This window comes from Monodelphis domestica, chromosome 2 (genome assembly GCF_027887165.1).
Source record: "Monodelphis domestica isolate mMonDom1 chromosome 2, mMonDom1.pri, whole genome shotgun sequence".
In the NCBI taxonomy this organism is placed as follows: domain Eukaryota; kingdom Metazoa; phylum Chordata; class Mammalia; order Didelphimorphia; family Didelphidae; genus Monodelphis; species Monodelphis domestica.
The window spans coordinates 83,219,237-83,233,941 of NC_077228.1; the positions used below are offsets into that span (position 1 = coordinate 83,219,237).

The 14,705-nt window shown below is 37.8% G+C and overlaps 1 protein-coding gene across 3 annotated transcripts in view; it reads left to right on the forward strand.

Moving 5' to 3' along the window:
* Window positions 1–3,367: 3,367 nt before the first annotated feature.
* Window positions 3,368–14,705, forward strand: part of HMCN1 (hemicentin 1) — a 520,282-nt gene continuing 508,944 nt past the window's right edge. The window contains exon 1 of one of the 3 annotated variants that reach the window (XM_056815653.1): window positions 3,368–4,243. In XM_056815653.1, the coding sequence (XP_056671631.1) occupies window positions 3,952–4,243 (292 nt within the window). In that variant the 5' untranslated portion in view covers window positions 3,368–3,951. The remainder of the gene's footprint in view (window positions 4,244–14,705) is intronic. The other 2 variants (XM_001375804.3, XM_016430009.2) reach the window with 2 other exon arrangements.

Genomic DNA, 14,705 nt, shown 5'->3' on the forward strand with positions numbered 1-14,705 from the left:
CATGACAACAATAGATTGTGAGTTGAATGACATTGGGAAGAGAATGGAGGTAGATAGGGAGGCTGGTTAGAAGGCTACTGCAATAGTCCAACTAGGTGGTAAGGAGGATGGATATAAGGTCGTTTGCAGTGGAAACAGAAGGGAGGGATGGAATGTATGAGATGTTGAGAAATTGATAGGATCTGGAGATTGACTGTCTATGAGATTCAAGTGACAAGAAAGGGTCAAAAGCAATCTCCAGGCTATGACCAAAAGAAAATTGAGTAAATGGTGGTGTTGTAGACTGAAACTGTGAAATATGAAGGTGTAGAGTTGCCAAGAAGAATAAGTTTAGCTTAGTTTTAGAGCTATTTGTGCCATTGGTACAGGTAATCAAAGACATTCTGTTGGCAGTTATAGATATAAATCTCAGTCTCAGAGAGGGGTCAGCAATGTTGATATAAATTTGGGGGTGATCTATGGTACTGACCCTTCTGAGATCCAATTGAAGATGTGAAGGTGAAGGAGACTGATATGAGAAGAAAAGAGAGCTAAGGATAAACCCTTTGCAGACCTTTACATGAGGGGATTGAAAAGAAATGAAGAGCCAGTGAAGAAAACAAAGAAAAAGTTGTCAGAGACGTGGGAGGAAAACCAGGGTCTCCAAAACCAAGAGAGGAAGCAGTAGTCAAGAGGAAAGTTGATCATCAGTGTCAAGAGAAGACAAGAAGTCAAGCAGAATGAAGACTGAAAAAAGGGTCACTGAATGTGACAATAATGTGGGATTTTTGAGAGAGCATTCAGTAGGAAAATGTATTTTGTTTTCCCCCACTCCATTTCTCCCAATTTGAAAGAAAATTATTAGTGAATACTTAGATAAAACTTATACTACTCTTTCTAATAGGCAATTTCTTTATCACAAATTACTAAGTAACTCAATTATAATAAACCAGTTAAAAATAGTATTTATAGGATGGCAGGAATACTTCAGAAATCGATTCTAGCACCCTCATTTTTTTAAAATAAGGAAATTGAGATTCAAATATCTTTCCTAAGTTAGGAGACTATCCTGACTACTAACTAGTAACTTACTATTTCCATGTTATTTCATCGTAAGTTCTTTCTTATTTTCAATTTCTGGTAAGAGATGAGGGTTTAGGTGGCAAGAGACAAAAAGGATGGGAATTTGGTGAGTCTGTTTTCAGGTTTGAGTTGCCTTCCACACTGTGGAGAGAGTTCCCACAACTCAGATACCAATTGTCCCAATGGCTTTCTTCCTATCAAAATCTGCTCTCAGGAAGGAATCAGAAATTCATTTGTAATTAACTGAAAATAATTGGTTTCCACTTATGGGAACAACCTGTTGCAGAATGTTTGAACATTTAACCACTATATATATATATATATATGTATATATATATATATATATATATAATTTTTTAAAAGAGTCTACTGAGGTAAGAACTCTGCATTAGACCTAGAGTTGTTTTTACCTGGGACCAAAGCATTAAACTGAAATTATGATACTCATACAGAAGGATTTGTCAGCTATCAAGGAGTAAGAACATTAGATATTCTTCTGAGCAGAAGGGGGCCTCTTGGGTGACCTCAACCACCCCATTTAGTAATCAATTCAAGAAGGATAAAGAAGATAGGGAAGGGTAAACTCTCAGGACTGAAATGTCCTCTTCATCTATTCTTCCTCTTATTCTAAACAAACTACTGCACTTTGGCAACTATAAAAGCAATCTTGAGCTTGATGACACACTACTAATAGTTTGAGTAGGATGATGAAGTCATACAAGAATGCTTGCTTCAAACATATGCTCCCTTCAGAGGTCTCTTAGCTACAACACATACTTAGGTATGGCTCAGTTCCTTGCAACAAGATCACTTGAAAGACATTGGACTCTGAAAATTCTCGAAATGACAAATAACCCCCAATCCAGGTAAACAGAGGAGCTAGTAACTTAAGGAAAGAAGATCATTCCTGTCCCCTGCCCTCCTTTCTTGCCTTTCCTCTATCCCACTCTATCCCTCCCTCTCCCCATACATATCCACCATTTAATGGTCTTTGCAAGTCCACTGAGAGACATCCAGTAGAAACACCACAAAAACAATGGCTGGCCTTGGAGAAAAGGTACTTAGCATAAAATCAAAGGCTTCAAAGAAAAAAAAAAAAGCTCTTTCCAAGACATATGGTCCAATGCCTGCTCTGAACATTGGTAGATTCATTTTCTTAAGTTCACTTTGGAGCACTATACACTGTACCTCAAGGGAAAAAATAATTTTTTTTTTAAACAACCAAAATCCTAAGCTTTTCCCTCAGCTTTGCCCACCCTCTGACCGGTGTTAGTAATAATGTAATGTGTGTAATAACACAGAGAAACTTTGTAATGTTTTCCAAGGGACTAAGTTTCCTTAAAGTTATTGGCAAGAGAATGATATTGGGGGTGAGGGGAACACCATTTTATGGACCTTTGGCTGAGACATTTAAAAGGGCTGTTATATATGGGGAGAGTGGGAGATTTAAAATGAGGGATGTCCCAGTTAAGCTTTACAATAAATCCTGTCCTCAGTTCTTTTCCTCGGAAGAGCTGAATGTTCTCAGAGAATAGAAACCATGGTAATTAAACTTTCCAAGTCATCCTCCATTGCTTTCTTTAACTTCAGGGTTCTTCCACATTTCTTAAACCTTTTCATCATTCATAGCTCTCTTCCTCTAACCCTCTGCCCTCACCAAGTTTTCAGTCTCCTTATTCTCATTCCCTTTTGCTTACAATCAACCACATGCCCTGTTCCTGTTCCTCTAGTCCTAATCCCTGCTGCTTCTCACATTTCCCATTTCCCCCAAGTCTCTTCCTTTTACTCTGGCTCTATTCTTCCTGCTTTTACCACAGCCCCGTAGACCCCAGGGAGCTCAGAGATCAAAGAACAGAAGCATGGCAGCTGCCCAGCTGGGAGCTTTTCTAAGAGGGGCGTCTCGTCAGCGCCCCCTCCTGGCCGGGTCGGATCGGACTTGGGGCTGGTGCGAGAAGGAGGCTGGGCTGCGTGCGGTACCTTGGCTTCTGCAGAAAATTTTGAAATAGGTGTTTGAGACAGCTTCGTTCACATCAGAGAAACTTTCCTTTGTCTTGTGTCCCTCGAGTTTGGGTTTTTGCCACACATTCTTAGATGCCATTGTTTACGCTGGCATTTTTGCAGGTTAGGCACGCTGCCTTTTAGAGGGGAGCTCCCTAGAAGAGTGAGCACTCCTCTGATAATGCCTGACCCTAAAGTCAGTTTAAAGAAGTCAGCCTAAAGAGGGGCCTCCAAAAGCAAAGGGGGGGGGGGAGTGAGAGTAATGCAATTGACCAATCAGAAGTAGAGGCTGAGTCAGGATTCCCCTCCTTGATTCTGAGCAGCAGCAGTGGAAAGTTGGGAGCCTCAGTCTCTGGCCAAAGCCTCTCAGAACCTTAGCAGCAGCAGCAGCAGCAGCCGCTGCCGCCGCCGGCGAAGCAGAGGTGGAAACGGCAGCTGCAGCAGCAACAGCAGCAGCAACAGCAGCAACAGCAGCAACAGCAGCAACAACAGCAGCAGCAGCAAGCAGCAAGCAGCAGAAGAGCAATCTCGGGACTCCCGCCAAAGGCTTCAGGAGCAAGCAACTCACAGCAGCATGCAGGGGGCAGAGATGGGGCTCTCCCCCCTCACTCCTTGAGGCGCTGCCAAAGCCCTAAAGGCAAATAGAGCAGCAGGGGAGAGTCAGAAACTACCTTCAAACAAAAACTGCAGCATCTTTGCCCTTTCCAACCCCCACCAGGGATTGGAGTTTTCGGGTTTACACAAATTAGACCCTCAGTTCCAAACTATTACTCCCTCCCCTCCAAACCTGTTCAAAGAGATTTAAAAGATCTAATGAATTACTCTAAGAGGAAGCCTTCTGCTGGTTATTGAGGAGGGCTAAGCACATTGCTTAGACACTCGGAAAAAAAAATGATTTCCTGGGAAATTGTCCCCTGCTGGAGAGTGGGAGTTCACACGCTGCTCTTGTTGGCTCTACTTTCTTCTTCCTTAGCTCAAGATGCCAGCCCCAAGAAGGACCCCGGTGGTACTGAGGAGATCCCGGAGGGGGCATCCACCTTGGCTTTTGTTTTCGATGTCACTGGTTCCATGTACGATGACTTAGTTCAAGTTATTGAAGGGGCATCCAAAATCTTGGAGACGTCTTTGAAGAGACCCAAGAGACCACTCTTCAACTTTGCTTTGGTGCCTTTCCATGATCCAGGTAAGGAAAAGAAAAAAGCCAAAAATGAGTTGTTTTCTGCCATTTATTACTCTCTAGGGACCGTTTTTCCTTATAAGTGTTTCAAATGAGCAAGAGGTTCCCAGAAGCATTTTAAAGGGTCTTCTGGATAAGTGCAGAACAGACAAGGAATTGTTCTCGGGTCTAAAACTGCCCTTTACTCATCTTCGATTATGGGGGATGGGAGTGCAAAGGAACCTGCATCTTGCCTTCAACCCTGAAAACTTGAACTTTGTCACAGGTACTTTAAGGCAACTATGTTTCAAGGTTAACGACTTTTAAAGAAATTTGTAGACTTCTTTGTTTAATTGTGTAGCCAGCCCGGTAATATAGACATCCAATTGCTTTGCTGCTAGTCAGTGTCCAGGTTGAGGGCAAGGACTCTTTTCTGTAAGAGCAAAACCCTCTTAGGAGAGGAGGAAAAGCTGTTGTGAAAAACTTTCAATAATGGCATGTGAATTTAATGACAGGAAATAGAACATTTGTCAAGTTTGTATCTCTCATCCTCTAGGCCACTGCCACACACACAGTAGGGGTGCAATAAATGTTTGTTGCCTAAGCTGAAGCTGTTCATATTTGTGTTCATTTATGATTAATTATCTCTGATTGCATATGTAGAAAACATTTGTATTTCTTTTTATCATTCCTAAAGAAATGTGTGTGTAATATGGTATGCCTGTACTTTAAAAGGGCTTTGAAACAAAAATATATTTCCCTTTGCACTCTAGCCCTTAAAATTTCATTGGGTTCATTGTAATGTGATTCTATTTACTTTTCAATTTCTTTCATAAGAAGTGGTACCTCTCTGTGAGGTTCATGGGAGCTTTTATTATCCATGCTTGAGGCAGTCTTCCCTTTAGGGTCCTGGGACTTGACATTCAACTACCTGAATTTCATTAGCACAAATTATCACGAAATTTAAGAAACAAAATTCTAGTTTGGTAGAATCCTTCAGTCTTGCATGCCAATTTTTTCTTTCTTTGATTTATTTTTCTTTTCTTAAGCTAGATTCACATTACTAATCATGCTGAGAATATGACCTTAGAAATCTGAATTTTGTTTTTGTTTCTTTTATAAATGACTATAAATTGATGTTGTGTTAAAAGTAGATTGATTGCTTCTTAGCTATTTAAACAAGTATGGGTTTTAAAAAAATTTGAATATGGGTTTTAATACAGTAAACAAGGAAGGATTTATGTGGAAGGAGACTTTTTGGAAATGTTCATTTTCATTATAATATTGAGAACATTAATTTGTCTCATCTTATTTGCTCTGAGTGTTAGTGTGAGGCAGAGAAGGCATTGAACTTGGAGTCAGGAAGACCTGAGTTCAAATTCTTCCTCAGTCTTACTGACTGTGGGGCCCTGGTTAAGGGACTTAACCTTTCCATGCCTCAGTTTCCTCATTTGTAAAATGAAAGGGTTGGAATTGTTAGTCTCTGAGGTCCATTTAAATTTGTGATGCTGTGTTATAGTTTAGTGGTTTCTACATTGAGAGGAATGTTATAGATTTAGAGTTGTAAAAACCTTGGAGGTCACATGGTACAATCCTCTCATTTTACACATAAAGAAAGTGAGGCCAAGAGAGGTTAAATGACTTGCCTGGGGTCACATATCTATTAAGAGGTAGAACTAGGATTTCAATCCAGGACTTTTGACTCCAAATCCAGTGGCCTTTTTTTTTTTATATCGGGTCATTCACCCTTACTGAATTCATTTTCTTTATTAATTTATCTTTCCTGTTGTCTTTCAGTTGTGATTGACTCATCACAATCTCATTTGAGTTTTTCTTGGAAAAGATACTGGAATGGTTTGCCATTTCTTTCTCCAGCTCATTTTACAGATAAAGAAGCTGAGGCAAACAGGGTTAAATGACTTGCCCAAGAGCATATAGCTAGGAAATGTCTGAGGTCAGATTCGAACTCATGAAGATAAGTTTTCCTGACTCTAGCCCTATTACTCTCCTGACTGCATGACCTAGCTGCCCAATAATTTTAATTTGTTTCATTAAGTCACTTAAACGTATTTGCATGTTCAGTGAATTATATTGTTTGAGTATTCCTAAATTTTTTGGTCTTCTATCAGTTCTCATTTTTCTTGACCTCTCTTTGATTTAAAGCCTTTCTTCCTGGATAGTCTTTCTACCCTTCTTGATCTTCTGCCTAATAATTCCTTCTCAGTCTCCTTCGCTAGATTATTATCCATGCCCTTCTCCATTAGGGGAAGATGTTCTTAAAATATCTATACTGGGGCCTCTTCTCTTTCTATACCCTCTTCCTCTGGAATCTTCATTAGCTCACCTCAGTATCATCTCTAAGAAGATACAAAATACTGTGCCATGAACCAGTTCCCTAATAGACATCTCCATCTGGATGTACTCTTTACTTCAAATTTGGTGTGTCCAACATGGAAATTAGTTGTCTTTGCCCTAAACCTACCCCTTTTTCAAACTTACCTATTGAGGTCAAGGCCACTACCATCTTTCTTTTCACCCTAATTCACAACCTTAGAGTCATCTTTGACTCTTCACCATCTCTCACCACCATCCTTAATTATGCACTGAGTCACTTGCTAAGTCTTATAATTCTTATTTCTACAATATTTTTTATATTTGTCTCCTTTGCTCCACTCAAAAAAATATCTTAGTTCTGACCATCATCTTTTCTCTACATTTCATTTCTCTAATCAGTAGTGATCTGAAGCATTTCTTCATATACCCATATATGACTTTGTTTTCTTTAGATGAAAATTGTCTGTTCATATATTTTTTGCCCATTTATCAGTTGGGGGATGGCTCTTATTCCTATAAATCTGAAAAAGTTCATTATATATTTTAGATGTGAGACCTTTATCTGAGGGACTGTCTATAAAATCCCCCTATCCCGCAATTTTCTAATTTCCTCCCCATCTTGGCAGCATTTATTTTATTGTACATAAATGTTTCAATTTAATGTACGAAAAATTAATCCATTTTACATTTCACAATGCTCTCCATTTTGTTGTTGTTGACTCATACATTCTTATTTTATCCAGAACTCTGGTTGGTAGTATGTTCCCTGTTCTTCTAATTTACTTATGATATTTCCTTTCATGTCTAGATCATGTGTCTATTTTGATCTTATTGAATAATGTAATATATTGGTCTACCCTGAGTTTCTGACAAACAAGTTTTCAGTTATCCCAGTAATATTTTCCAAATAGTAATTTGTTATCTTCAAATCCTAGATCTGTGTTTGTAAGAAATACTAAATTACTGTAATCTTTTACTGCTGTTTGTTGTATGTCTGTTCTGTTCCACTGTTCTACTTTTCTATTTCTAAGCCAGTACCAGATAGTTTTGATAATTACTGCTTTATAATGCAATTTAAAATTGGCTACTACTATACTTACTTCCTTTAGATTTTTTTCATTAATTCCTTTGATATTTTAACCTTTTATTCTTCCAAACAAATTCTGTTATTATTTTTTCTGACTCAGTAAAATTTCTTTTGGTAATTTAATTGGGATGGCATGGAATCAATAGATTATTTTACATAGGATTATAATGTTAATAATTTGGCTCTGCCCATCCATGAACAATTAATATTTTCCCTATATTTACATCTGACTTTATTTGTATAAAAAGTGTTTTATAATTATGTTCATGTAGTTCCTTGGTTTGTTTTGACACATATACTCCCTCCCAGGTATTTTATTCTATCTGTGGTTATTTTAAATGGAATATCAACTTCTATCTCTTCTTCTACGGCCAAAATAATTTTCCTGAAGTACAAATAAGGCCATATCACTATGCTAATCAAGTACATTCAGAAGCCCCCTCCCCCATTTTTCCTTTGATAAAATACAAATTCCTTAGCTTGACATTTAAAATCCTAAACAGTCTACCTTTTCTGACTTACTTTTGTCAGCATGGAATCTAAAAACCCCAAACTTATTACCTAGTAAGATCTGAGGAACCCCAGGTTTTAGGACTAGATTGTAAATTGGAGACCCCAAAGCTCATACTTGTTCCACATTCCAGTGAGAATCCACCCTCAAGGGAATCTCAGGCTAGCAGTTTGAGACTGAATAATGGACCCTAAGGTTAATGACTATCTGAATTAGATGGGGCCAAGCCACACTATTCTTGACTCTAGAAGCATCTCCCACTGTATCACAGCCCCCTTTCGAGGATTATGAGGTTGGTGCTCAAGAGTCACTTGGATTAGCCCCACCAAATTGGGATTGTCTTTGACTTTAGGGTCCATTATTCAGTCTGAAGCTGCTAGCCTGAGATTCCCTTGAGGGTGGATTCTCACAGAAACCAGGAACAAGCACAAGCTTTGGGGTCTCCAATTTACAATCTAGTCCTAAAACTTGAGGTACATCAGATCTTACTAGGCCTACAAGTTTGGGGTTTCTAGATTCCATGTTGACACTTTATATTACTCTTATCAAATAATATCCATTTTAGCCAAACTGCCTTCTTATTGATCAAATGAGATAAATACTTAGCACAGTGTCTAGCACATGGGTAAACACCTAAGAAACACTTGTTCCTCCCACCCCTTCTCTTATTGTTTCCCAGAATTCAACATTCATTTTTCTGTTCCCTCCGCCCCACTCCCCAACTGGCATCAGAGCTGGAATTGCTCTTTGCCCATCTTTGTGTCTTAGTTTTCTTCTAGTCTCAGATCAGAGATCAATTGCTAGGCCTTTCCAGACTTTTTAGTGTTTTATTCCTTTTCAAATTATCTTATACTTATTTATGTATATAAATGTGTTTTCTCTCCCTTGGAAGAGAAATGTCCCAGGGCCTTTTTTCATCCCCCCTCTACCCAATTCTAGGCTTTGCTAGTTGTAGAAGCTTAATACATTTTTATTGAATGAATGCATAAATCAGTGAATTTTTTCTTTACTGTCCATTTTGTCATCAATATCAATGTTTTCATTCTTTGTTTATGGTTACAAGGAATTGTAGTGTTGCATTTCATAGCTACTTCAAGTGTCCCTTTGACAGATAGGCATGCAACATTGAAATAACTCATATGGTCTTTGTTATCTTTCACTGCAATACCAATGACAAAGTCATGTTAGGGAGAATAGGAAATGTAATTGTTCAGTTCTTTTAACTTGTCAAAATATGTTCACAGAAAGTCTTCTATTTGCTGATGTGATCATAGGTGAGATTTGAGTGAGGTACAATCTAAAAAATAACTTTTTCATGTAGGTGGCTGATGTCTTGCTATTCTTTGGAGTTTAGTGAGGGAAGAAAGTGAAGCACAAAGATATTGTATAAGAAGGGAAGCAGTCAAGGAGAAGGGAGTGAGGTGTGAATGAGTCCTTCAGAACAAGAAGTATGTGCACCTGGGGACATACCTGGGAAATGGGGTAGTGCCAGAAGGAAATAAAAGGGGAACAGGGAAAATCACAACAACCTCTTGATGTTGACTAAACTAATAATAATATTAACACATTCACTTTAACTTGTTTGTTAACAGAATTACCTAAAATCTACCTTCCCTAATCTACATTGTTTCTAAAATGTCCAATAGTAATGTTAGGTTCTAACTGATTAACTAGATCACATTTACATTCCTTTTCTTGGAGAATTGAATGGGAAGGTAGGAGAGAAGTGAAACATTTTATCTCGGTTAATTTGCCTGGTCTGAAGAAATAGACCACATGTAAAACTGTCTCTTCTCCCTGCAGTCCACCATTCTGGGGAGAAGTCAATAATGTCATTTCATCCAAATGGCATGAATACTATAATACTGTTTTTTTTTTCACAGAGGCATCTATATAGTTTATTTGATCGTAGATTTAGAGCTAAAAGGTACTTTAGAAACCATTGATTTCAACTCATAATTTATTTTTAGTTGAGATAAATAATTGACACATTTACTTATCTTTTGACTTTGTAAAGCAGTAGGTTAGACAACACTTGTCTCAATCTATCATATTTGTCAGAATGGGTTGGTCAGCATCACATTCATCAGAAAAGCACTCTTGCCAAAGAGGGTTTGTTTAGTATATATTCACCTTGTAGTATTCTAATATGACGAGATTAACTTTCTCTAATAATTATCCTTTTAGAGAGTTTTTTTTTCCTTTAAGAGGGTTATGTAATAAGATTTCTTGCTTTTTTTGTTATTCCCCCCTGGAGCCTTAGTACAAGATGAAGGGTAGACTCGTTCTGAATGTTGTAGTCAGACAGACTGTCTGTCCTCTGGATGCTTGCTGGCAAAAATAATTCTTTGTTAAGTGCAGGAAATATCATCTATATCTTGTGTCTTAGCCTTGACATTTTCAAATTAAATTTTGATCTCAAAAGTGATGGTCTTCCCCATCCAAGCCTTCTTGAAAATCTTCATCATGAAACTGGCTCCTCTGCCAATGACAACTCTAAAAGCAACCCCATCATTTTATAGATGAGGAAACTAGGCACAGAAAACTTGTTTGGGGCCAGGTTTAGACTAAATTAAACATGACTGATGAATCTAATTGAATGAGCCCACTAATGTTATATAAAACAGAAATGTAATTCAGGAGAAGAAAATGTTGAATTGGGAGTTGAGTTCTATATTTTGAGTTCTCTTCTACTGTTAGTTAGTTGTTTAATTTTAGAAAGCCATTTAATGTTGCCTACACCCTACCCAGCTTGACTTATGTTTTTTTTTTTAAACCCTTACCTTCCATTTTAGAGTTAATACTGTGTATTGGTTCCAAGGCTGAAGAGTGGTAAGGGCTAGGCAATGGGGGTCAAGTGATTTGCCCAGAGTCACACAGCTAGGAAGTGGCTGAGGCCAGATTTGAACCTAGGACCTCCCGTCTCTAGGCCTGGTTCTCAATCCACTGAGCTACCCAGCTGCTCCTTGACTTATGTTTTTAAAAATCATTTATTCATTTATATACTTACCTATATTTCTTTGCTTATAAAATTAACCAGTGAACAGTTTTCTGAGTGGCTATAATGTCAAAATAAGTGATAATATTGTTAATGAAATAATCTTACTCTTTGATAAAAATATAATGCATTTTAAATTGAACTTTACAAGATATGTCTTCAGAAATTAAAATATTTTTCATATCTAAGAAATGTGGGAGGCTGAGGTGTTAGAGAGATGGAATCATCTGTATTCCTTTTCCTTCCTGGAAGCTCAACTCCCTGGCAAAAGAATTTTGATGAGAAGGTTTTCTAAATCTATATGAGATCCAACAGAAAGAAATTGACCAAAACTAGGAGATATTTCAGTTGAAAATAATGGACTTTTTAATGTTACTTTACTCAAGGTGTATTTTTGAAAAGTTTTATATAAATTGAATGTTTGTTAAGCTGAACTTTTTTTTAATAGTATTTTATTTGATCATTTCCATGCATTATTCATTAAAGACAAAGATCATTTTCTTTTCCTCCCTCCTCCCTCCCCCGCCCCCCCCCCCCCCCCCCCCCCCCCGTAGCCGACGTGTGATTCCGCTGGGTATCACATGTGTTCTTGATTCGAACCCATTGCATGTTGTTAGTATTTTAAGCTGAACTTTTTAAGAGCTCTAGTGAGACTTGTGAAATAAGGAATCCTTTTTTTTTTAAAACAACAACAACCAATTTTGTTGTTTTCAGTTTGGAATTCTTTCCTTCCTAACACCTCATCTCCTACTCATTGAGAATACAAGAAACAAAAATTATTACAAATATGTATTTTTAAGCAAAGCAAATTCTTTCATTAGCTATGTCCCAAAGGAAGAATCATTTTGTAAAGTGATAGCAGCCCTTTCATTTAATTGTTTATAAATTTGAACTTTCTATAGGTTTTCTTGTATTATTTCTTTCATTGTAGTGTTCAGGTTTTTTTTTTTTTGACTTGTGTTCTTTCTAGGAGACTAATCCTTAATCTACATATTCTGTCTACAATTCTGTTTCAATGATCATTATTTTTTTGTTTGTATGGAAATCAGGCTTTCTTTCAACATTGATTTTTGCCTCTCTTCTTCTAGATTGTCCTTCATTTCTGTGAATTTACATTCATAATCAGTTATTCTCTTTTGTTTGCTACCATGGATCCATGTTTTTCTATTCTGTCTATTCTGTTCTATGTCTATTTCTATTATTCTTGCTATTCTGCTTTCAAAATTTTTTATTTCTCTTTTAAAATATTCAGGAATATTTCTTGGCATTTCATACCTTCTTGGTAATGCACAAGATCCTTGCTTCATTATGTGTTTATTCATTTTCCATTGCCTTCCAATTTATTTGTAGGTGCCTGAACTCTTTTACCTGAGCTGGAGGCCATTTACACTCTATTTTTAATAGCTTTCCTTTTGGTTTGTTTGTTTATATTCAAGGGCTTTGAAGTTTTCCCCCCTCAATATGTCTTTGGTAATTTTAGTATTTTTTTCTTTCTTTTCCTACTGCTCCCTTTCTAACTGCCTTTCAGAGCTTTGTTGATATCTGGAATCTGGATCTTAATGCTATCTCAGCTGCTTCCCAGGCTGGGCAATTCACAGCCTCACAGTCATGTCTTGCTCCAAGTACTTCTGCTCCTCAGTTTCTCTTCCTGAGCTTTGTTGAGGCATCGTACATTGCTAGGCTCCTTGTTGCTGCTGCTGGGCACATTTATGTCATTCTCAGAGATACTGAGAGGAGAGGAAAGTAGTGTAGGTCAGGTTGTGCATTTCTGTTGCCATTCTGGTGGGTGGTGGGGGAGAGAATCCTGACTGATTGCATTGTGTTCCTTAAATTGCCATCTTTCTCAAACATGCTTTTTAGAATCCCCAGCTTTATTCAAGGCTCCTCCATGGGACATTTTCCTGAAACTACATCTCCACTATTTATGCTCTCTTTCCCTGTGAGGTTATTTTGTATAGGCTTTGTATTTATTTGTGTGCTTGTTTTTTCCCTCATAATAAAACGTAAGCTCATTGAGGACAAGGACCATTTTGTATTTTCTCTTTGACTCTAGTATCCAGCACAATGTCAGTTGCACAGGATGTGCTGAATAAATGCTTGTTAAACAAATGAGTGGCAAAATTTATTGAAAATTAATTGATGGGGTAGGCCAGTTGAGTGAGCACAGTGGACTGAGAGCCAGGTCCTACATTGAAATCTGGCCTCAGACGCTTCCTAGCTGTGTGACCCTGGGCAAGTCACTTAATCCTCATTGCTTAGCCCTTACCTTTCTTTTCTGCCTTGGAACCAATATATAGTATTGATTCTAAGGTGGAAGGTAAGGGTTTTATTTAAAAAAAAAGGAAAAGAAAATTAATTGGTTAGGGCAGCTAGGTGGATAGAGAGTCAGACCTAGAGTTGGGAGGACCTGGGTTCAAATGTGGACTCAGATATTCCTAGCTGTTGTAAAGATTAAAAATTTGGGGAAGCTGAGGCAGGTAGAAATTAGTTTCTCTCTGCAAGGAGTATAATTTTTATGAGGTTTATTAAAGGTCAAGGGTTAAAGAAAATACAAGCAAGAGAAGCACGGGCTAGGTGGGCCATTAGGCCCACCCAAATTTCACTCACATCATGAGAAGGAGCCAGGAAGAGAAGAGCCCCGTGGGCGGAGACCCTTTAAATAATGATTTTGCTCTCAGCCCAGGTGAGAATTCAGTGAGATTACAAAGCATTCTGGGGAAGTGGAGCAAGGACTTCTGGGGATTGAAGTTCTGGATTCAAGTCTATTTTTACATTGTATAAACTTGGGCAAGTCACTTAACTCTAATTGCCTAGCCCTTACCTACCTTTTGCTTTATAACTGATACTTAATATTGAACCTAAGACAGAAGGTATAGGTTTTTTAAAAAATAAAGTAAAAAAATCAAATCAGTTTTGGGTCTGCACCTAGCTAGAAACAATGAAATGGCTTAGTATTATTGGGAGAGTGAGAACTAAGTAATTACTATTTAACCTTTTATGTTTCTCCTGCCTGTTGGAAAGGTCTGAGATTAGCAGGACAGTGATGGAAAACACATCAAAAAATAATTTTTTGTTCTATGCAAATTGAACATAGTCATTAAAGGAAGTAGTTTCAAGACTCCTATAGAATTTTGCACAATTTGCTTTTTCTAATTCTTTCCACTTACTAGGCTTAGTTCTTTTTTTTTTTTTAACTTTTTTTTTAAACCCTTACCTTCCATTTCAGAGTTAATACTGTGTATTGGTTCCAAGGCAGAAGAGTGGTAAGGGCTAGGCAATGGGGGTCAAGTGACTTGCCCAGGGTCACACAGCTGGGAAGTATCTGAGGCCAGATTTGAACCTAGGACCTCCGGTCTCTAGGCATGGCTCTCAATTCACTGAGCTACCCAGCTGCCTCCTAGGCTTAGTTCTTATAAGAGTTTTTCTTGTAGAGTTCTAAAGAGAATTAAATTTAAAAAATGGACTTACATTGCAGCAGGAATGAGTTTGCTTAACTTTCCCACCTTTAAAAGATATAAATTGGTGTGGATACTATACTGAACGTGGAATTCGGAAGATC